This window comes from Panthera pardus, unplaced genomic scaffold (genome assembly GCF_024362965.1).
Source record: "Panthera pardus isolate Hobbes unplaced genomic scaffold, ASM2436296v1 HiC_scaffold_6, whole genome shotgun sequence".
Classification (NCBI taxonomy): Eukaryota; Metazoa; Chordata; class Mammalia; order Carnivora; family Felidae; genus Panthera; species Panthera pardus.
This window is the reverse complement of record NW_026526991.1, coordinates 100,691,537-100,716,885: the sequence shown is the minus strand read 5'-3', so window position 1 is coordinate 100,716,885 and position 25,349 is coordinate 100,691,537. Positions and strand designations below refer to the sequence as shown.

General features: G+C 43.6%; 1 protein-coding gene across 1 annotated transcript in view; it reads right to left on the bottom strand.

Moving 5' to 3' along the window:
- The window catches only part of ANO2 (anoctamin 2), a 341,871-nt gene that overhangs the window by 141,535 nt on the left and 174,987 nt on the right, over window positions 1–25,349 (bottom strand). The window contains exons 11-14 of the mRNA XM_053894601.1: window positions 22,871–23,005; window positions 16,397–16,557; window positions 11,430–11,512; window positions 5,082–5,192 (exon numbers count right to left, since the gene is read on the bottom strand). Of these exons, the coding sequence (XP_053750576.1) occupies window positions 5,082–5,192; window positions 11,430–11,512; window positions 16,397–16,557; window positions 22,871–23,005 (490 nt within the window). The remainder of the gene's footprint in view (window positions 1–5,081; window positions 5,193–11,429; window positions 11,513–16,396; window positions 16,558–22,870; window positions 23,006–25,349) is intronic.

The following is a 25,349-nucleotide window of genomic DNA, read 5'->3' as shown; positions in this document are numbered from 1 at the left end:
CAATGAATAATGCAAAACAGAAATTAAGAATGATTCGCAATAGCATCAAAAAGAATAAAATAATTACAAACAAATTTAACAAAATATGTACAAGACTTCTACACTGAAAATATAAAACATTGTTGAAAGGAACTAAATAAGATCTAAGTAAATAGAAAGATACATCACGCTCATAGATTATAAGAATAGTGTGGGGCACCTGGGTAGCTCATTCGGTTAAATGTCCGACTTTGGCTCAGGTCAAGATCTCATGGTCTATGGGTTCGAGCCCCACATCAGGCTCTGTGCTGACAGCTCAGAGCCTGGAGCCTTTTCAGTTTCTGTGTCTCCCTCTCTCTCCCTCTCCCTACCCTGCTCTCTCGCTCTTTCTCTCTCTCTCTCTCTCTCAAAAATAAATAAACACTAAAAATTAAAAAAAACTCAATAGTATTATGATGGCAATATTCCTAAATTAACCTATAGATTCAACTCAGTTCCTATCACAAATCCTAGCATGTGTTTTTTACAGAAATTGATAAGCTGGTTATGAAATTCATATGGAAATGCAAGGCACCCAGAATCATCAAAACAATTTTAAAAAAGAAGCACAAAGTCAAAGTCACATTCCCAATTTCAAAACTTATTACACAAGTGTAGTAATCAAGACAATGTGGCACTGGCATAAAGATAGACACATGGGTTAACAGAATACAATTGAGTGTCCAGAAACAAATTCTTACATTTATATTGAATAGATTTTTGATGAGGATGTCAATATAATTCAGTAGAGATAATAGTCTTTCAACAAATAGTGCTAGACAATTGAATATCCACATGCAAAAACAAACAAAAAACAAGAATTTGGACACCTTAGTTAGTTAACTAATACATAAAAATTAACTCAAAATGGATCATACACCTAAAAATATAAGAGCCAACACAAAAATCCCTTGGAAGAAAACCTAGGAGTATATGTCTATGACCTTGAACTAGGCAATGATTTCTTGGATATGATACAAAAGCCCCAGTGACAAAAGGAAATACATATAATTTGAATTACAACAAAACTTTTTGTGCTTTGAATTGTATCATCAATAAAATTAAAAAACAATATCCATTCAACAGGAGAAAATATTTGTAAATCATATTATATATTGGATTGGTATTTAGATTATTAAATAACTCTTACAACATGATCATAAGAGAACAATTTAAAAAATGGGCAAAGAGGGCACTTGGGTGGCACAGTCAGTTAAATGTCCAACTCTTGATTTCGGCTCAGGTCAGGATCTCACAGTACATGAGATCAAGCCCCGCTTTGGGTTCTGCACTGACAACGTGGAGCCTGCTTGGGATTCTCTCTCCCTCTCTCTCTGTCCCTCCCCCCACTCTCTCTTTCTCAAAATAAATAAATAAATAAATACATACATACATACATACATACATAAATACATAAATAAATAAATAAATAAATAAACAAACTTAAAAAAAATAAAAATAAAATAAAAAGTAAAAAATGGGCAAAGGATTTGAATAGGCATTTCTCCAAAGAAGGCATACAAACAGCCAACAAGTACATGAAAAGATGTTCAACATTATTAGTCATTAGAGATATGCTAATTAAAACCACAGTGAAATGCCACTTCACACAACTAGGATAGATAAAATAAAAAAGATAATAGCAAGTGTTGCTGAGATGTGGAGAAACCATACATTGTATGGTTAGACTGTAAAATGGTACAGTTACTTTGGGAAATAGTATGGCAGGTCTTCAACTTGTTAAATATGGAGCTACTGTGTGACCCAATTATTCCACTCTTACCTATAAATCCAAGAGAAATGAAAACATGCATCCACACAAAAACTTGTACACACATATTCATAGCACCATTATTGATAACAGCCCAAAGGTGGAAGCCATCCAAGTGGCTTTATCATACCAATTGATAAAGGAGGTATATCTAAACTATGTAATATTACTTGGCAATAAAAAAGTATGAAATACTGATGTAGCTAAAACATGGATGAATCATGAAAACATTTTTCCAAGTGAAAGCAGCTAAATACTACATTTTTTTCATGATACCATTGACATGAAAACCCAAAATAGGCAAATTATTTTTTATTGTATTTTTTTAATTTATTTTGAAAGAGAGAAACAGAGAAGAGAGAGAGAGAAAGTGTGCATGCGGGAGGGTCAGAGAGAGAGGAGAAGAGAGAGAATCCCAAACAGGCTCTGCGCTGTCAGCATGGAGCCCGATGCAGAGCTTGAACTCATGAATTGTGAGATCATGACCTGAGCTGAAACCAAGAGTCAGATACTTCACTGACTGAGCCACCCAGGGGCCCCAGAATAGGCAAATCTATAGAAAAAGAAAGTAGATTAGTTGTTTTTCCAGAGTTTAGTAACTACTAGGTATAGGGTTTCTTTTTTGGGTGATAAAAATATTTGAGGGGTGCCCGGGTGGCTCAGTTGGTTAAGCATCTTACTCTTGATTTCGGCTCAGGTCATAATCTCACGGTTTGTAAGTCCCAGCTCCACATCAGGTTCAGCACTGACAGTGTGGAGCCTACTTTGGATTCTCTCTCTCCCTCTCTCTGCCCCTTCCCTGTGTGCTCGCTTGCTCTCTCTCATCAAGTAAATAAATAAACCTTAAAAAAATATTTTAAACTTAGATGGTAGAAATGCTGCACAAATCTGTGAATATACTAAAAGCTATTGAATCGTACATTTTATGTGGGTGAATTTTATGGTCTGAGGACTAAATCTCAATAAAGAGGTCTTTAAAAATGGGGTTGATATCTTCAAAATTAAATAAAAAAGCAATAGGCCTTGGGGATCGGGTGAAGCTAAGTTTGACTACCAGCTTCCCCACACACATTATATGGTCTTGGGCAAATTCCCATACTGCTCTGGGTCTCAATAAGTGGTAGCTTATCATCCAACTGGAAGGAAAGTAAAGAGAGGTGAGGATATGCAGACTCGGGGTCACAGTCAAGGCAGAGCCAAGAGGATCCTCTGGGATGACAAGAGGCATATCCAAGACCACCAGCTAAATTTTGGTTCTTTGTCCCTGTCTATTCCCCAGGAGAAGGGGCCTTTCCTAAATATCCCACACATGAGAGGGTCTCCAGAGCCATGTTATACAGTGGGTATTGACCTCAACTCTTCCAGTAGGCAAGAGCAGCATCCCTCCCATCAGACAGCAACACGTGCTCCTCCCTTCATCTCCCATCTTTGGCTAGACTTACAGCAGGAACAGAAGATTTACAGTATTAACAGAATGGAGGGAACAGAAGAAGGATGTTGACAATCACATTCCAAGCCATTTTCTTCTCTCACTGCTCAATCAGGAAGGTCATTTTCTCCCCAGTGCCCATAAGACATTAGATGCTTTGAGCTTTGCATTCTCAACAGTGTAATGGAAATAGATGTTGAATGCTAAAACATAAACATATGTATCATTCATAATGCATTCAGATGTTTTTCAATTATTCATGGTTCCTGAAAGTTATGTGACCTATCATGCATATATATCCAAGCAAAGTTTATATTAGAACCACAGTCTCAATGTACGCAATTCCAGCTCCTTGGCATTCCCGTCCATGGAATTAAAATTAAATGAGTCAGTGGTCAATAAAAGTTACATGTGATTTCCATAAAATTATCCATTGTATATTGCTCTAGGGTGGAGAAAGAAGGTTGCATGGAGTTGCTAAAGCTGAGAACACAGACTTCTTGCTTTCTGATGAGGGTGGTGGTGATGATTAGTCTGTCCTAAGAATGAATTCATTATTTCCCTGAATAATTGGTGGTCTTGGACTTACTTTTTGTCTAGGAAAAAAAAAATAATAACTCAGAGAGCCATGCTCTTTCTCTTCTAAGTCCTGTTTTCTTTAAGAAAGAAAGAAAGAAAGAAAAGAGAGAAAGAAAGAAAGAAAGAAAGAAGAAAAAAGCCAGTGTTCTGGCCTCAAAAACACCACATTCTTCTGTTTTGGTGCTTGAATAAATTTGCATGTTAACATGAATGGTTCCAACTTTAAGAATGTAAAATTAAATGAAATTTGAATTCAAAGCCAAGATGGAGAAAAGACACATGCAAAAACAACAGATTTCCAATCTTGTTGATTTTTTTCAGGAACCAGATTAGGAAAGACATAAACACACACACACACACACACACACACACACACACACACACACACAGTTTCAAAGAAGGGTGGCACTCAGAGAAGACAGGCACTGCCAAAGAGGAGCCCCCCACACTGTACCCCCAGCTCACACACACTATGCGTATTTACAGATCACAGCACAGATTCTGAAGCTCTGTTTTAATGTCTGAATGCCACCGTAAAACTCAGAAATAGGACTCGGAAGACATGTTCACCATCACATTCCTACTTGTGAAAGCCCACCCAGATAAAATGAAATGTAAGGAACTTTATATGAGTAGCTCAAGTGAACACAGGCATGAATTTGCCTCGGCTGGCCCTAAGAGCCATGTCTTGCTTGGACTTCTTCACTGCACTCGAAGGGCAGTATTGCATGTAGTGGTTAGATGCACAGACCGTCAGAGATGTACAGAATCCCAGATCTACTCACCATTTACTGGCTGGGTGATTTCTGGCAACTGACTTAAGCTATGAACATAACTTTTGTCATTAGTTTTCATTTGCCTAATAAGAATGCCAGCATCATAAATTTACCATGAAAATAAGATAATATAATGCACTTAGAATGGCATCTAGCCTAGAGCAAGCATTCGACAAGGGTTAACTGCCATTGTGCTAGTTAGTATGGTGGTAGTTATCATTATTAGGTATTTAGGTGATTCAGTCCTGCACTGAAACTGTTTCTTTCTTCTCCAACCTACTCTCCCATTTTGGCCAGACACCACCATCCAGAAAGAGAGACAAATCAAGTCATGGCAAAAGCCTGCTCTGAGTGCAGGTCAACGGAATGTGTCATGAATCATCCCCTCCTGTCCCACTCCTGTCAACCTCTTCTCACAGCCCAGTCTCTGATGAAGGCATTCCAAATGAAATGACAAAGCACCTTCAGAAACGAAGAAGATGGCGAGCAACAAGCACCAGCAACTTACCTCATCTTCATCCTCAGCCATATTGGTGCCCAATTTCTGGACCACCGACTTGCCACTTGCCTTTAACATTTTCTCTCGAACTTTGGTTTCATACTCAGGCCGGGAGTGTTCCTAAAACCCAAGAGTCAAAGAGTAGTAAGTAAGCAGGCAGAAGAGCCCCTGGCCTGTGGGTGATAATCAGACACTACGAGTACGGTATAAAGTCAGGACTTAGGATCGAATGCTATTTGGATATGAACACCACACACGATCACAAGGAGTCTAGACCAGGAACACAATGTGGGGGAGAGGGAAGGAACACACAATAGTTGTTACCACACTGAAAACCAAACCTGGGCACGTTCCTGGGGATGGCGCCAGTGTTGAGAAAGGAGAGAGGAAACATTAACTGGGCAGCTGATACAAACAGAAGCATCTGGTTGTCCTACTAACTATCCTCATACCTCAAACTTTAAGTTTCAATGAGCCAAATCCCAGCCAGAGAAACAGATGTGCCCCACAGCTGGGAGTTAGGGCAACAGCAAAACTTCCTGCTCCATTATTCTGCAAGCTAAAATGGCGACCAATAAACATCAAAGCTAAAGATGGCCACAGGGAATCTTAAAACTCACTTGCCTGAACCTGTTTCCTGTACAACCTAGGTGACTAACTCATTGGCAAGTACACCAATGCTCAAGAGATATCACTGAGCCATTCAGCAATATAAACCTGAATAGTGAGTCACTAGGCAGGGGAAAGAGACTAACTAATCAAGAGGACTACGGTCAAACCAATGCAGATGCTGAAGCAGGAAGATGCAGGACTTACTTCAAAGAGAATTTAACAGTGTACACCTGGCCTCATTGGCAGGTCTTCCCTACAGCGTCCAAGGACAAATATCTACAGGTGTGAGGACTTCATGTTCCCGCATCATTTATCGATAACTTGTAGGCAAGGGTTCAGGCACTGGCTCAGAGTTGACCCAGAGTACACACATTTCTTTACCACTGCTCAGACGTCAGAGATTCCAAAAGCCAAACAAGCTAGGCTCCTGACCAGTCTTTGGCTTTCCCAGGACATTCATAACATTGGAGAGGAGAAACCATGCATGTGACTTATAAGCATAACCACTGCAACAGGGGGTGATGCTACTGAAGGGTTTTAAGGCACCCTGTCATTACCAATCTCCAAGGATGCATCAGCCCCGTCCCTTCCAGGACTTCTCTGCGGCAGCATGCCTGGGGGAATCTCCTTCCTCTTGAATAGCCTAGAGTTGCATAGTTTGTACCACAGATAGTTCTCAATTATGTATATTTCTTTTATTTTTTCCTAGCTGTTTTGCATGTGAGAGTCTCCTAATATGAGGATCTGCTACCAAAACTGTCTTATTTTGTATTTTTCACAGTAATTAGCACTATGCAGAGCACCCGGGAATCTCTAAATGCTTGTGAAGCTCACTGATTTTGTCTCTCACCTTCATCCATTCTCTACCACATCATTTCCTAATGTGTGTGCCAAAAGAGTTTTAGCTAAAAAGGGATTTCAGGGTCTAAGAGATTGGAAAAGCCCATACAAGATATCACCTGAGAGTCACAATGAGCATATTAGAAGCTCTGAAAAGTTTTACTGTGAAGACACTTGCTTAATTTTTTTAAAGCCACCATTTCTTACAAAAAAACCCTTTGCTCCAAAAATTAACATCCTATAGGAATACTTTGAGAAATGGGGTTTGAAGTTGTCCTCCATGGCCTCTGAAATCTGGCCACTTTTTATCTATATTATTTCCATGGAAGATTTTTTTATTTTTTTAATGTTTATTTCTGAGAGAGAGAGAGCAAGCATGGGAGGTAGAGGGGCAGAGAGAGAAGGAGACATAGAATCTGAAGCAGGCTCCAGGCTCTGAGCTGTCAGCACAGAGCCTGACGTGGGGCTTGAACTCATGGAGTACAAGATCATGATCTGAGCTGAAGTCAGATGCTTAACCGACTGAGCCACCCAGGTGCCCCTCCATGGAAGATTTTAATTAAAAAACCATAGCAATATCCTTTTGGTGAGTACCATAATGTGGATTCTAACCCCCCTCAAGCTAGAGTTGTTTCTACCTTTCATACCCTGAAAAGGGGCTGAGGAACTTTCCCTACTTGACTAGGAGGCTGCTCTCAACCTGCCTCTGACTTTCCAAAGATGTGCCATGCCATCAGGCATGTCTCTGCATTCCTCTAGTGGTGGCTATGGCTCACCTCACCCCACACTGGGCTCCCATTCAGAACCCCTCCTCTGTTTGGAACAAGCCGAGCATTCTTGGTGCATAAACAGAAGTCCAAGACTCTCAAAGCAGAGTTAGGCTGCTCTGCATCTAGCTGAGGCAGGTCAGACAAGGATCTCTCTGTTGGTAGCCAAGAAGGTCAGGTGAGGTTACAGAATTCTTCAAAGGCAGAGGGCTGGACAACTGAGCTCATGGCCAGAGCAGAATCTAGTCCCTGTGAGGGTTGCTCCAATGCACCCAGCCATGGATAGGTCCTTCTTATTTCTGATGTTCCCCATACACGGCCTCTCTGGATTGGTGGTCTGATGTAAAATCATCACAAACATATAACTCCTCCCACCAAGACTCCGGGAAATATTTCCCAAGGCTACTTCCACCTGGTTGGTCTCCTCAGGAACTGGCTGAAGGATGGCACCAGGCCAACTCAGGACCAGCCTTCTCTGAGATGATCTAAAGAGGTAAATCCAGAGATATGTTCAACAAGTGCCTTCATCAAAGAGTTCCCAAGCTCCTACTGTGCTCTGAGCCTTTTTCCAAGCTCTGAGGTCACAATGGGTCCCTCCTCTCGAGGAGCTTATCTTCAAGTGGAGGAAGGTGACAGTAAGCAAACACACACACACATAAGAAACCAGCAGATAGGGATAAGAACAATGGAAGAAATAAAATAGGATGGCTGCTTTAGAATGGGGATTCTGAGAAGGCCAGTCAGAGGATGGTAATGTTTTGGTATGGAAAAGTCAAGAAAAGATAGGCCATGTGGAGACTGCAGCATTCTAGGCAGAGGTGACAGCCAGTGCAAAGACTAGAACGAGCATGGGAAAGAATGAAGGTCTACATGGCTGGAAGGTCTGAGCAAGGAGGAGAATGACATGTGCTGAGGTCAGAAAAGGCAGGTAGAGGATTTTGCTTCCTATGTGATAGGAAACCAGCTGGGTCATCTAAAGCTTGATATGACAGATGATGGATGGGAGAGAGATTGAGGGGAGGATATCTGTGTTCAGACAAGGCCACACTCTCTAAGAGGAACACCTGGGGTCTGACAGAAGCTAATGAGGCAAATGAGGCCCACTGAGCTGAAGATCATCCCACCTCACAGGGAAAGACTCTTGAGATCTTGCAGGCCTCCCTTCAACAAGAACAGAATCCAAAGTAAATCCCTTGAGGTGCCCCTGCTGGTTCCACAGGGAAGTCCCTCAGGCAGGGGACACACTGACCCAAGAAGTTGGCTCTTGGGTTTGGTTTTTCACGTCCTTCCCTGCCCTGAAAGAAAGCAGTCTCTAGCCTCCTTCCACTTCTCCCTGGTTTACAACCTAGACTTGAGGCATCCCACTTGTTTAACCCTTCCTGGGGTGGCCCACATGGTGGGTTCCCCCCAGGTGGGAAGGACAGAGGGGAAATGAGCCTTTGTCCCGGTGAGTTAACCACTCTCCTCTCCCCTGAGGAGGTAAGTGTTTCCTAGTGAAGACCACGGGGAAGCATAACATCTTAGGACTACAGACAGCTGACCATGGGAATATTCCTGATTCCTAGAGATACAATCTGGTTAAAATAGAAATAACTTCTAATCATGACCTCCAAGGGCCCCTGCCTCCCACTCCCCAATGCCCAAGTCATACCCGCCATCATCCTCTTGCTCCTCGCCTGAATGCAGGTTAAACCTGCCCACGACACTTCAGATAAGGAATCTTGTAAAGTCATAAACACCGTCCTATCCTGCCCTCCATGACTTCCCATGACCTACAGGAGATGCACAGCAGCCATCAGTAACCACCCCGACCTGAGTGCATGCCTATATTTGTTGCTTTGTCCACCACTACATCCCCAAACCTGTTCCCACAGCCAACTGCACCTTCCCATCATCTCACTGTTTCTGATCTATACCCCTAGCTTCCCGGATCAAGACTTCTGCCTGCTGTTTCCTCCTGTGGGTACCCTTTCTTCCCTTTGAAATTTTCTTCAATGGAATTTAACCAGTCTTCAAAACTCTGATAAAAACAAAACAAATTTTTAAAAAGGCATTTCTTTTTCTGGCTACATTAGCCAAAAGGAATTTCTATCACATATTTACCATTGCGTTCTAAATATTAGAGACCAGACAGCACCCTAGTTGAATAGAACCCTTTGGAGATGCTCAGAGACCACCCGACATAATTCCATATTGCATATCAAAACTTGGTACATAGTTGGTGCTTACTGGGTATATTCAGACTGAACTGAACTTAAAGTGTGTTTGATATCCTAGTTTGAAATATAAACACATTAAAGGAAAAGACAAGGTTGTCCTCCCTTCCTCTCAGCCATGCCTGGCCCTGGGCTTGCACACTCAAGGCACACCAACCATGCTGTAGAACCAACCTGCCTTGCAGTAACCTCACCCATCAGGAGTGACCAGAGCCCATGAGGACCACCTCATTGTGGTAAACCCAGTCTTGGCCAGACCACTCTCACCCTGCACATGAGTTCCTGAAATCATGTACCTCCCATGAAGTTACCACTGCTCGCTGGGTTCATCAGAAAACAGGAAACATGGCTACTAAAGAAAATGGATCATATGGCCACCCCTGGCAGGGGCCTGTGACTGAGATTTTGAGGGAACTGAGTCACAACCAATGCCTTTCTCTGTGTGAATGTGTTTATACCTCCTAACAGAGACTTGCTGGCATCCTCAGCTCTACTTAGCCCACACACTTAGCTGGTCTCTGGCCCCAGGCAGGCTTGGATGCCAGGATGTTTCTTCTTCTCTTCTTTGGAGACATGCTAGGCCCTTCATTAGGAGAGTGGGAGCTCCCGCCACCACTACCCCCACACCTGGCCATAACTCCCCTGTCTCTCTCTCTGCTGAAGCAACTGGAACCAACAGGATAAGGATGTCCCAATCAGGTCACACCCACAGTCCCACTTCTACAGCTCTTTTATTGGAAGCACTCATTTGGGCATTCTCCCCCAAGAAAGGCAATTGCCTTCATTATTCTCTGTTGCTTATCTTCTTCATTTGTATCCTCTCTGAAGGTAGAATCCACATGCACATTCCCTGATTTGCCATGGAACCCATGATGCCGTCAGTCCCCGGGCATATGTTCAATGCACAGGACTGGAATACAGTGAGCCCATGTACTCAGTGCATGGTAACGGAATGCCCACCTGCCCAATTATAGCATCAAGGAGAAGAAATGATGTCATGCTACAGACATAGGGACTCACAAAGATCCCGAGTGTAAGGCGAGGCACATCAATTACTATGGGAGAACACAGAAAAGGCCTGCTCTCCATGTAGCCGCCATAATGCTTGCGGCCAGCCTTTGCATGTGGGTACTCAGGCAAATGCAAGTGTCCCTTGATCTTTCTAGACACCGTTCCCAGTACCTCATCAACAATGTTCACGATATCAGGAGTGCCTACCCAATATTCACATTTACTGTTCAGTCACTGGTAGTGTGTGGAAACAGATAAGAACTGTGAGCAACCATGCACATACTACTCATTGCCAGTTTGCCAACATCAGGACTGTGGACCTGGTTCTCATAAGAGCCCAGGGGGACGGCTGATTTGTTTTCAGTCTTTTCAATATCATCTGTCCATAAAACTAGACTCCAGAAGGGCCTATCCTTTGCCCTTAGCTCATCCTCTAGTTTCACACATGCTGTACTGGCTTATAATAGTTCAGTGGTTCTTCTTCCACAGGCATCAAAGGCAATCAGCATCTGGCACCCACACCTCTCCCTTGACCCTCAGTAGGCTTACATATGCATGCTCTGGGCTACATGAGAGTGATTCCTACCCTTTGGCTTCATGCACACTAGCAGCCATGACATGAGAGACAGAAATTAAATCTCAAAAGTTAAGTTAAATCCCAAAGCTACCATAAGGCTTTTCTCTTATACCACCTCTTTTTCCACCTGACTACCTATCAGGTCCAATGTTTTATAGCTCAAGAGAAGAGTGGAGATTTGAACTCTTGGCCTCAGTGCCTATCAACCACAGCTAAGACCATGGAGCCAATGGATTGATGTGGCAGCAAATGTTAAGTGGTCATCTCACTCAAGGAGATCTATTTCCAGGGTGAAACCAAGAAAGGACCCAGAGAAGTATGCAAGGAAACTCACTTCTTCCTCTTCTATCCCAGTCAGGTCCCAGAAGTAGCCCAGTCGCATCTGCAATCTCTTCCAGTTTTCAAGAAACATGGTAGCTTAAAAAGAGAGAAAAAGTTCTATTAATTTTAAAGGGAAGATTTTGAGTACCCTTTAGGTTCCCCAATGGAGGTGAAGGATAAACATACTGATTTCAAATTTAGGGACTCTCTTTAAAGCACTTATTCCCTTCTTTCTACTTCTAGCTGGAACTGATCAAAACATTCCACATCCCTGACTGTTCACTCCATATATTTAAAGGGAGATACACATGCACACATGCTTGCGTGCGCCTTTCCCACTTCTAGATTATGAGGAGAGGGTAAACACAGACCTCAAGACATGAAGGAGGGAGGGAAGGATGAAGAAAATAAGACGGGAAGGGTCTGTAGTCTTTCTTGACAAGCCTCATCTTGCCTCCACACACATTCTTTCTTCCTGCACCTTCCTCAGCCGGCTCTCACTCTCCATCTTTCCTTCCGTCCCCAGCACCCCTTCCCTTCTCTGGGCCCCACTCATCCCAACCTGAGGTCATGTAACAGTCTCCTAACTGACCCCAGTCTCAGCCTTCTGAGCCCCCTGCATGTGGCTCATGGAGCAATCTCCCCTAAGTGACGTTCACCCATTCCTCCATTTGTTCGGCAAGTAGCTGCTGTGCGCCTCCCACACCTGCATGCCGGTAGGTCTGCCTGCTCCAGCCGCAGCCCCTTAAAGGGATAGCCCAACACGCCCCAGGGAGAACCAACACCCATGGGCTTGTGACACGAGGACTGAACACCTAACACCTGCTGATGGAGCAAGCTGGTACTCTCTTTTGATAACTGAAACTAAGAGACACGAAGAGAAGCAGACATGGGACGAGCCATGCAGCACCTGAACAGAGGAAGGGCCATGGTTTCCGGTAGCTCCTCCAGCTCCAGTTCCCCAGACACCTGGCTGCCTGTCATTACCTGCATCCATGAGCTTGCTTCTTGCTTTCTTACAACAAATCTCTTGTTATCTGAGCAAGCTTGAACCAATTTGAATCTTGCAAAAAGAACCAGGCCTAAGATCATCTGTAACATATACAACACTGTTCTAGACATCATGAGGGAGATCAGGGGAAACTAACGTGGATTTGCTCTCAAACTGTTTATAGTCTATGGGGAGAGACTGTCAATAACTAAAATACAAGGCATGGAGTGAGCAGGGCCTAAAGAACAGCAGAGATAAGAGCTGTGGACATGCAGCGGAGGGAGCGCTAGCTGCCAGAGAAACCACCTGAGTGGAGTCGAAAACAATGGCATTTGGGCTGTGAAGAAGGGGTGGGGAGAGGGCAGATGCCCACTCTCCCCCATCTAAACTTTCAATGGCTCCTTATTGCCTAGTTCTTCTCTCTGGATGGGGGGGATCCTGTATATGCGGCCCAACCCATCTGTCTGAATCCATTCCCTCGGTTTGTCAACACACAACCTCACACTTGCACTGCTGCTAAGTCATCTCCTTGTTACCCTCCTCGCCCCCAACTCATGCACACTGTCCCACTCTCCTATGGTGCCCTCCACTGTCTACCCTCATCCTCTGCTGAACCACTCAAGCCCCACCTCGCCCATAGGATCTGGCTTGGGACACCCTCTCCTCCACACTCCTAATTGTCCTTCAGGTCTGGTGCCCTGGACAAAAAGGAAAGTGACACTCCCTGAGGCCACCCCCTCACCTGGACACCAAGCATAGGAAGAGCCTGGGCGCCTGTTGCTGCACCATGCAGAGCAGTGCAGTAACAGGGCCATAAATTTCCTCAGCTCTTAGCTGCCTGTCTATCAAGGGCACAGCACAGAACTAAGCAGAACACCTACAGACCAGCTGAATGTGCAGTTGCTAAAGGCTATGTTTGTTTTACTTGGCATCTACATTACAGTGCATGGGTTCATGCAGTTTCTCCTGTGGATTTGAGGCTTCTTAATGTCAGTGCATCGTGACCTCCCAACCCTGGCATTGGCCTGGGGATGCCCTGAGAACAAGGTGGAGAGGAGGGCGTCCCTCCTTTTCCTACGCTCTTCTCAGCGCCTAAGGAGGGCTCTGCATACAGTGGGACTCAGAGTGCTTCCTGACTGCCATCTCTATGAAGCAGACAAGTCTGACCATGTGAACAGAGGAGAGGGGCAAAGAAGTCACCGCAGAGGAGCCATGAGGACAAGGGAGGACTGTCATAACGACGAAGAGCGGCTCACAGCTCCTGGTGTGTATTACACGCCAGGGACTATGTCAAGTGCTCCACACATATCTCATTCACTTCTCACGGGAACACTACAGGGTAAGTATCCCTTCACCCACCTCACAGATGAGCATAATGAGGCCTAAAGGTTAAGAGCCTTGCTCCAGGTATACAACACCTTAGTTAAGAGTGCCGACTTTGGTGGGGCACCTGGATGGCTCAGTCGGTTGAGCATCAGTGAGTTCAAGCCCCCCATCGGACTCCCTGCTGTCACTCACCAACCCCCCCCCACCCCCCACCAAGCCTGCTTTGGATCCTCTGTCTCCCCTTCTCTCTGCCCCTCCTCTGGCTGTGCTCACTCTCTCAAAAATAAATAAAACTTAAGAACAAAACAAAAAACAAAACAAAACAGAGTGCTGACTTTTGTGACCAGGAGCCAGATCCACGCTGTCTGGCCATGGACCCTCAGCTGGTAAGGGGCAGAACTGAGACACACACATCTAGGACTGCCTGGCTCTTAAGACAGTGTCCTTGACTTCTATTCAGAACAGAGTTCAGAAACCCTGTCCCGTTACTTCCCTTTTCAATAGAGCTTCATTCACTTTCCAAAGTTCCCTGGAGTCTGAAGCCGGACGACAGAGGAACCAGGAGCTGGGCCTGAAGACTCCCACAGACCCAGACCCTGCCAAACTAGCACCTTCCACGCAGCCCTGGCTCAGCAGCCCCCACTCCTGCTCCACTGACAGAGAATCTCTCTGCAAAGTGCCACTTCTCCCCAGCCTTCCTCCTGGCAGGTTGGGCCCCAGCCCAGGCCCACCCAGCACAGCATCACTGATCATAATAATCATGGTAATGAGAGGCAGTACTATTATTTTTAATTGTAATTGTAATTTGCAGGCAATTGTGCCCAGCGGCTCTTGGCTGCTGCAACCAAATACACAATCACATAAAACACAGCAAGGCTGTTAAAAAACACAACCGAACCCCACGCTATGCCAGGAAGCTCTGACGCATCCCACCCTTCCTGCTTTCCCCGCACGGCCACAGGAGGGGGAGGGAGAGGAGCGGGGGCGGGGGTGGGGGCAGTAAATTATGGCAGATCCCTGGGGTGGGGGGGGGGTGAGAGGCATCTGTTAATTACAGCTATTGAGGAAAGAGGAGAGGTAGTTGTTGGGGCTTGAGAGTGGGAAAGTACAATTGAAAACCAAGTTTGTCTATGACAAGGGATTACGGATCCTAGGAAAAGTCTGTAAGGGATCATGGGTCTGGCGTTATTAAGCTTTCGCTATTCAGTCATGGGCATCTCTTAAGACAAATTGGTGGGAATTAGGACTGTAATATATCAAAAACTAAATATGTGTTCCAGGTTCCAAATGAATTCCAGTGAATTTGGGGGTAGTTATGAGATGCTATGCTTGACAAGGAGCCACAGAGCTGCAGCCCAAGATGCCCCAGTCAACAAGCTTCAGCTTCAGCCAGTTCTACTGAACCCGTCCTGTGAACCATTCCAGGGCCAAATGGTACTAAGTGCCACTTCCTCCTACTCCCTGTCCCTACTTCTGTGGGCTGACTACTGCCCATGTGCTCCTGGGTACTGGCTATTCCACCTGAGAACAGAAAATAGAGTGTCCCCTGGAAATGTTTCTTGGTGACCTAGTAATATGGCGGTCTTTCCAGTCTGGTTCTATCTCCACCCAAGTAGAGGTCCCTACAGGGAATAGAGAACGCTTGTGTTCGGTACTCCCAACACAGTACTGACAACAGACCTCTCCCTGTCCCCTCTTCACACTTTTGGGAATGTGTGACTCATGGTCCCATCCTGGCATGTCCTTCAGGCGCCATGGAGTCAGTGATAATCAAGTATCCTTTGCAGAAGGATCATGGCCCTGCTGCTCTGCAATCCAATGGGGAAGCTAAGGGCTTGTGTATCCAACAATGAGGAAAAAGTAAAAGTCAGGTAGCTACTCAAGATGGACTGAAATGTGTTGACTCTGTTCCTTGTATGATACACGTGGGTGTGTCTTCTTGGAAATGTCCAGTTACCACAGGGTTATTATTCCAGGTTATTCCATTCCAGTTTGTGAAGAGAAGTGTGTGTGTGTGTGTGTGTGTGTGTGTGTGTGTGTGTGGTCAGATGGCTATGGCCCAGAGAAAGTTTATTACCCTAATACTCTGGGGGTAAGGGAGGAGAAGGAAAATGATGAAACTATCTGTTCTTTACAAATCCCTTTGGTGGAAATACTGACAATACTTCTCTGGCATTAAGTAAAATCTCTAACATCTACACTCATGGTATCCTGGAAATTGCACTGAACCTGGAGTCAGGAGACCAGGTTTAGGCCCATCTTGACCACCAGCTACCTTGGTGACCATGGCAGTCACCCCACCACTCTGAGTGTTATACTGAATATCTATGACTTTACATATCTTAGTAGATAAACCTGGAGCACCTTACAGGTGTGCTAGGGGTTTTCAAACATGCATTGGTTCAAATTCTGAATAGATCATATGTGAGATTAAAACAAGATTAACATCCTATATGCTTTTAAAATATATATAAAGCCGTGGAGGGTACTCCTAGGTCTATTCACATGTATAAGAGAGAAAGCTACTGTCCCTAAAATACTTATTGAGGTATAAGTATTAAATACTAAAGGACGTAAATCAAAGGGTATGGGCTTCAGAGCATGGTCACTGTAACCACTTAAAGATATCACCAATATAAGCAAGGCTCATGGTGACCACTTACCCCACAGAGCCATGAAGATGGAGAAGAAGACGGTGGCAGGGTTGTCAAACAGGTGGCTCGCCTTTGCTGTACCACAGGCTGAGCTGAGGTTCCAGTAATCACAGGACTTGTCACACAGGGGACACATGGTGAAGGCATTCTGCTGGTCACACATCTCTTTGCTGCAGTTGAGAGAGGCTGCTGGGTCAAGTGGAAGTCAAGGAGGACCCACCCCAAGAAAATCATCCTGAAAACATCTCCCACTTCCAAATCCATGGCTAAGCTTATCAACTCCATAGGTGAGGTGTGTTAGAGATGCTGGAATTGGATTCTTTGCCATGAGAGTTTTACTTCTGCATTTTGTCAAAGAAACGGATGGGCCACTTCTGAGGTGCGGATCCCCCTGTCACTAGGAGTGTCCTAATTAGTGAGCATCTGTCAGAGATGTTGTACACTGAGTGATGCCTTATAAAGTCCCCTCAAAATGTGCTGCATCTATGAGGTTGGTGGGGAGCACCGATGACTCTGAATCCATCACCTGCCTGAAGTCCGATTCCACCACCATCATATCAAGCCCAGGTTGTCTTCTTAAACCCTTATGGCTGCCCCAAACAGGTGTGGGACTGGTCATGGGGAGAAGCAAACCAAGAATCTGGCTGGATCAACACAAGCTCTTACTTCTTTCTAAAGAAGAAGCCACGGGAAGAAGAATGGAGTCAGAGCTGGGCTGGAAGTCTCTAAGTGCATCAGCTGCACGCCCATTTGTAGGATGGGGATTAATACCCTCAGTATAATAAGAATGATCAAAACTATGAAATGGGGGATGCCTCAGTCAGTTAAGCATCCAACTCTTGATGTCGGCTCTGTTCATGATCTTGTGGTTCGTGAGTTCAAGCCCCACATCAGGCTCTGCACTGTGTCAGCATGGAGCCTGCTTGGGATTCTTTCTCCCTTTCTCTCTGCCCCTGCCCCACTTGTTCTCTCTCTCCCTCTCTCTCTTTCCCTCTCTCTCTCTTAAAATAAATAAATAAACTTAAAAAAAATATTTAAAAAAAAAACATGAAATGGGATTAGGGAGAATGCAAGAATAAGGTAAATTCTTCCAAAGTCTAGATTCTATGATACTTGTAGAGAGAAACACGAGTCAAATAACCACTGGTTAAATTCTAAGCTATCCATTCTATTTAATGGACTAATGAATATAGTTGAAATTCCATTCACTCTTTAGGTGATTAGCTAGATCCAATAAATTCAGGCTCATATGAATGCTTGCAAATAAGAACCAAAGAACTACCAGCCCTAATTGGCTTCCCCAGTGTCCTTCCACACTACATATTGGTAGGAAAATGAATGAACTCATCACTCTGGTGTGTAATATTTCCCCAGGGGGAATGGGTAGATGGTTAAACTCATTGTTTGGGGGAAAAGGGTGGAGAACTCGAGATTTCATGAAAATGAAGCATTGGCTGTTCTCAGAGAGCAGCTGGAGACACAGTCTTAGCGAGGTAGGAGGTACTACACTAAAAACCACAGCTGTGTTTCCTCTGGAAAGAGGCAGCAGAGGGCACTATAGAGTATGGCTGACAAGAGGGAGGCCATTGCCACAGTGAGCTGGCTGGCATCCTGTGTGCTAAATCAAGTGCTTACATGAAACCTGGAAGTCAAGGGATGCCTGGATCCAGCTCCCTTCCATGAAGAAGTTGAAGGATTTCCCTGAGGGCTGTCACAGTCTGTCAAGTCCCAGCTTTCAGGCTTGTTTTTAATGAGCCATTAAGCCCACAACAAGGAAAGGCCTTCTGTGTGAGAGAATGGAAACTCTAAGTCTGAATAAATCCTCATTCCTCCATTGACTCGCTGTGAAGCTGTCCATTGGCAAGTGTCAATAGGAGTGAGTCACTCACATAGACAATATTAAATAATATCTTAATAGTAAGTTTAGCCATGCAGGTTTTACTTGGGCACATTGTTTTTTTTTTAAGTTTTCTTTTTTTGTAATGTTTGTTTACTTTTGAGAGAGAGACAGAGACAGAGTGTGAGCAGGGGAAGGGCAGAGAGAGGAGACACAGAATCCGAAGCAGGCTCCAGGCTCTGAGCTGTCAGCACAGTGCCCGACATGGGGCTCAAACTCACAAGCCATGAGATCATGACCTGAGCCGAAGTCAGACACTTAACCGACTGAGTCACCCAGATACCCCACACTTGGGTAAATTCTTATTGGTAACTGGAGAGCAAGGTTTATTCTAAGTCTTCTGGGTCAGACAAGTGTCCACTGTATCACTGAGGAGTTGTTATTTTCAGAGATGAGACTACCCTCTTAGAAAACAGATTCACACAGAAAACTGTTAGTCTGTATAAATTATAGTAAAGAGCTGTGCTTTTAAGCCATGTTTGAGAACATATAAGTTCCTCAGTGCTGTCCTTAAGTATGTGTGTCAGGGACATCACTTTGTTGTTTGGGATTTTTTTTTTTTTACACAGAGACCTGGGGGAGGGATAATCCTAGTCAACCCAATTCTAATCAAACCCGGTCAATGCTTTAAAAAAAAAAGGTCAGGAATGAACACAGTGTCAGCAACCAGCTTGGTGCAAAGCACTTTGAAACTTAAGTGCTGTGTCACCAATCATTTGTACAAAATGGCAGCCATTGTAACATGGAGACTTCTCAAATCATATAAATTTGAAGTCAGAATGCTTTATAGGTATTGGGTTGTTTTGTTTGTTGGATGCAAGCAATTTGAACAGAATTCTGGAGAAATTCTGCCTTAGGAGGATATTAAAATGACTTTGTATTCTCTGAGAGAGGCCGTCTCTCTAGACAAACTGAAAAGACAACTAGAAAGATGAGGGAAGCTCACTAGAACTGAAATCACATCTGGGTTATTCACCAGCTGCATAATCCACAGATTTCTTGTTAGATGCAAATGTGACTATAACTCATATTTCTTCAATCTATCATTTTCTCTAGAAAGCATAAAAGGGCTGATAAATGGTCTGGCAATCAGCTGAACCAGGACCCCAAGGTGAGTGGTGTTCTTAATCAGTAGTAACTCATTGCTCACAAATTAGGTGATACAGGGCTGTGCTAGCATGAAGGGAAGAGGTGCAATACGGCATTTATTCAAGAAATTCAGACACAACATTGCTATTAAGGACTCAGACCTAAAGTAACCATTTTTTTTCAACATGGTTTAGATCAATCAGATTTTTTTTTTAAATGTCCCAGTCTTTCCTACGCATGTAAGCAAATGCCTAATAAATGGAATCAATCCCTTGGTTAGTAAAGTACTATAGACAAGTCATGTACATATGGAACCATTTATTACTCATAAGTGATATTTGTATCTCACATATCAAACTTGTGGGTGATAAAAGGTACCATTCAAAGTTCCACATAATGTAAATTTTCTGCTTTTGATATTATACTATAGTTACATGAGACACAACCAGTGGGGGGAACAGGATGAAGGATACTGTGGGTCCTTTGTACTATCTTCCTATTAATCTATAATGTTTTCAAAATAAAACATTTTTTAAATGATACATAGATAATAAATTCCAGGCTTAATGTCAAAATACTCTAAAGTAATCCCAGGAATTACTTCTGCAAGTTTTTAATCATGCTTAGGAGTAGCTGACAGACACAGATCCCAGAAGAGTATGAATTTGTTTAGATTCAGTATTGGGACTTAAAGACTATCCTTTTGTTGACTGAGAGTGGTATTTCATGAGTTTTCGTCAAGCCCAAAGAGCTTGGATTTCTGATGGATACACAATTATGATTAAAGAGCAGTTCTTTTAAAAAATTCTTCATAATTTGTTATCATTTACATCTTCCTTATTTATCACACCCCACCTTGAGTATGCAAAACCAATAACCAAAATTTCAATTTTATAACAGTCAATTTCAAACTTTTGGACTGTGACCTACAGTTTAAAAAAAATCTTTTAATCAGATTCCAGTATACAAATACATACTCTCTCCCCTATAAACATACTTAGATAACTAAATAAAATCTCATAAAACAATACCTATACTTCCTTCTTATGATGAATACTAATATTATATTTCACTCTACTCTATCCTGTCTTTTTCTGGTTCACTTAAAACATAGCCATTCAACTGATTCTTTAATCCACTAGTGGGTTGCTATACATAGTTTCTGAAACATTACACACTCTTACAGGTAATAAGATACACCTGCAGTGATAACAATGATATTTTACATGACTATATACCTGCATATACACAAGCACATGTGTATAGATATAGATTTTTCAGCATGTGTAGACCATGATAATTTCCAGCTAAAATGGTCACTGTCTCATGTATTCCCAGATGGGAAACCAGGGCAAAGGTTCTAAAACCCAACATTAACCAGGACGCTGATGCCCACCCCCCTTCTCCCACACTGGCATTGGCTCTCTATGCACAGTATGGAGTTTTCCAGTTTGGATCAATCTGAGGCCCAGCTCTCTAGGGATCAAACTCAGTAAAGGGAAACATGGGAGCCATGTTTCCTGAGAAAGCACCAGGCAAGGCCAGCTGAAGCTACTTGGCTACCAAGGAAGATATAAGCCCTCTGGGGGACTTCACATCTTAGCGGAAAAAGCAAAGATGGGAGCAGGAGGCATCAGAGGTCAAACTGCAACCCTGACAATTATTAGTTGTTGAAGTTGGACAAGTTAGGTGACCATACTTAGCATCAGATGAAAATAATAACAGTTTACAACCATTGATCTCTACAGGATCAAAAAAACTAATGCATGAAAACCACCCAGCACCATGCCTGGCACAAGGTAGGCATCTAGTAAGTATCCATTCTCCCCTTGTGCTCCATGGCCTGAAGAAAGCAGAATCTCTGCTATGTATCTCGTGTGACAAAGGTCCCAGAACTCCCAGTCAAGAACACCAGACAGTTGGTCCTAGAGTTTTACACACAAAAATATCCAAACCCTTGTCTCTTATCTCAAGGTATTTTGCTTTATTCTAACCACGGGCAATGCCTATTCCAGCTTCTCTAGTTTACAAGACCATTCCTATAGACAGACATGGTGGAAAGAAGAGCTACCTGGTTCCTGCCATTGGTGAAACCTTTTCCTCAAAGGAGCACAGCTCTTGGCCCTTTCTCCAGAATGGCCACTACTTCCTCCAACTACAGTAGACACCCACAGTCTGCCCGGTGTCCTCATCCACCTGGCTACTGAGGGAACGTCCTGCTGGTACAGCGTGATCTCGGCTCACAGCCACAATTGCTGGCTCAGGGCCCTCCGCCTAACCCAAAGTGAGCCAACAGGCCTTTTTCATTCAGGACCAATCAAGTAGAAAGCTCTAAGTTGTAACACCCATGAGCTATTAGTAGGACTGTTTACATCCAATGGAGAAAATCTGTAGTGAAACAAATATGAGAAAGAACCAGAGACAGGAGATAAACAGGAGTCCCTATTTCCATTGTCTCTTAGGCTAGCCACATGCCTGCCACTAGGTTCCCCCGACACACCCCAGAACACTTATGATAAATTCGTTTTGTTGTTGTTGTGTTTTTTTTTGCTTCAGCTAGTTCATGTTGCACGTCTATCACTTGCAACTGAAAAAGTATTAAAATACACTAACCCACTAACTATGCTTCGCTTTTCAAGGACAGTGCTGCAGATGGCAAGAGATTTAAATTTGAAATATAAGTGTCTCTCGTGTCGCTTGTACTTTATTTCCACAGACGTTGACCCTTTCAACAACTATTTATTAATATTCTACTATGTGCCAAACATTGTCTCCTTGAATCCTCACAACAACATCATGAGGTACGAGTTATTACCACCATTTACAGCCAAGGGAAGGAAGACTCAGGGAGTGAACTACCCAGTCCTACAGCTAATACATAATGCTGTCCATCCTAAAGGATGCTATTTTTAAGTGCTTATATTCTTTGTAGTCTCTCTTTTCACCAGAAGGACCAGCCTTTATTCTATCTTTGGCTTTCCAAGAGCCTCACCATGGGGCCTATCACCTGCAGTTTCCAACTTCCTGAACCAGAGGCTGAGCCCTCCTTTCCAGAACTGCCTGCTTCCATGGTCAGCCTCACAGTGTTTGACCATATAAACATGCAATCGCCACCCAACACCGCTCAACATCTCCTGACTTGGGTCTTTATAGAAAACCAGAGAAAAGAATAAGTCATGAAGTTGAGGGGGAAACGCATTTCTCAGGCATGATTTTTTTTCATCAGGTATAATTCATTTGCCCATATCAGACTTAGGCCCTGGAGAAGAGCTTAAGTAGGAGAGAAAGGGAGCCACCCCAGCACAGCTCTGAAGCCATTCCCAGACTCTGTAGTTCCCAGATCTGTCTCTGGAGGGAAGTTGCATGTGCGGTAAGGGGAGGAGAGAATAGAGGGTAAGGACTTTGGAAAGAAGCGTGTGAAATGTACTCGCAACCGGGATGAATCGCCAAACTACTGCCATGTGGGAACTGAGCCCTCTTCTTTAAAACCGTCTCACCTGGGAATATCTTCTTCGATTGTTGCACATCCATAAAGAAACACGATCACCCCGATTACAGAAGATGGGATGAGGAATGATGTATATAATCCCAGCCAGGCAAAATACAGTCCAATTTTTTCTCCAAAATACTTTCTGTAAAAGAAAGAAAATCGCAACACATAGTAAGAACATCATATACATTCCACATTTCTGTTTGTTCTAACCTGACAATGGGTTGGCATAAAGGAAAAGAGATGGAAGTTAGATAGCGAAACAGGGACCTCGGCACAAAGATCAACGGGTCTCTTCTGATATGAATTACGTTCCCTTGGAATCACACACACACACACACACACACACACACACACACACACACCTGCCCTGGCTATTCCTGTGCCATAGCTGCAGGAAGGAATCCAGCCCTAACAGCAAACTGAGAATATGCCGTAAGTTTTGGCATCTTTACCGGACAAACATGAAGGACACATCATCATCTCATAAGTACTGCAACCCACAAAAAAACCACACCTTTTCAGAACTTGCTTATATGAACAAAACACACAAAGTATATAGTTGAGCATGTATACTTGTGTACACAAACCATAAAACCCATAGAAAAAGGACTAGATGCATTTTGGTAAAATATTAGCAGTGGTTTCTCTAGCTGACAGGATGATGGGTGGCTTTTTATTTATTTATCATCATTCTGCATTTAAAAAAAATTTTTTAACATTTATTCATTTTTTGAGAGACAGAGCATGAGTGGGGGAGGGGCAGAGAGAGACAGGGCGACACAGAATCCGAAGCAGGCTCCAGGCTCCGAGCTGTCAGCACAGAGCCCAATGTGGGGCTCGAACCCACAAACTGTGAGATCATGACCTGAGCCGAAGTCTGACGCTTAACCGACTGAGCCACCCAGGCACCCCTTATCATTCTGCATTTTTAAACTACTTTGTTAATGAATTATTTTCATTAAAAAAAAAAATCTTTTTAAAGAGAAAATTAACCAGCCATTATCTTTTTGATCCCCATTCAGGAATGTAGTAAATTATCACACCAAGTCTCTAAAAAGGGATTTTTTTCCTTTAAACAAATATTGGTTACGGATACCTGATGAGAAAACTACAAGTAGATTTTACTTCTTGAGAGCCTCTGACATAAAACTCAGGAGGGACAAGGGAGTGCAGCCCAGTCTTTGATGTGAGAACGAAAGAACAACAACAGACAACAGAATCTATTTCTCTACTACCAGAGGTGCTGACTGCAAGGACATGGGGCTTCCACCCTAATGGCAAGAGAAATCTGGATAATCTGTGACATCAAACTTCCCTTGAAGTTTCCATCAGGGAGTGGAAGCTGCAAGGTAATCATGTGAACTGAATTGAAAAAACAAAAGCAAAAACAACAACGACAAGCCCCTCCCAGGAAAGATGGGACATGTGAACACTTTCAGATTTGGCAGAGCATGGGAAGAAAAGGCAGACACCATAAAAGTGGGCACAAAGAAATAGATATAATTTTTTAAACCTTAAAGGTTGAGTATAGGTTAGCATGACATGGTAGAAAAAATGGCAGCTCTAGACACAAGAGGGCTTTGCGCTCACTCATAAGATCCTAGCCAAGAACCGCCACTCGGTACTCAGGACGACGGTAATGGGCAATGTCAGAAGCTGGAAAGGGCCTCCTTAGTTGCAGAGAGGCATGAAAGCACACCATCTCCCAGGACCATCTCTTATTCAAATCACTGAGTGACAAGGATCAGCAGTCTGCAGTGAGGGAGGGGCAGGAGAGAGACCCCCCTGCAGCAAAGGACTGCTGACAGCTGACGGTGGAAAGGGGACAATGAGGACAAACTGTCAGCACTTCCAGGGCCCACATGAAGCACATGGTAATAGCATCCCACTGCTGAAGGAATGTGAAGCCTGTCGTATGCTGCAGATGACTCTCACAACAACAAAATCCAAGCCGTGCCCAATCTGACTAGGTTGACTCTGCTCCCCTCATGACAGAAGACGTATAAGCCCATTTCAGTTTTTCTTATTTTTTTTAGATTTATTTATTTTTTTGAGAGAGAAATAGACAGAGAGCACACTAGAGCACACAGGCGGGGGAAGAGCAGAGAGAGTGAAGGAGAGTCCCAAGCAAGGCTCCATGCTGTCACCACAGAGTCCGACATGGGGCTAGATCTCACAAACCATGAGATCATGAACTGAACTGAAATCAGAAGTCAGCTGTTAAACCGACTGAGCAATCCAGGTGCCCCAAGTCCATTTCTAGGTGTAAATACCACTTACCTCAGTTTCTATGTCCTTTCATACACAATGTTCAGAAAATTCAATAAAAAAAAAAATCCTGAGTTACATAAAAAATTAAACATTCACTGTCAAGAAATTAGGAAATCAACAAAACCAAAGTTGCCCTAGATGCCAGAATTATTAGGGACTTTAAAGTAATTATAATTCATTTTTTAAGGAAGAATCTAATGCAAAAGATAGGC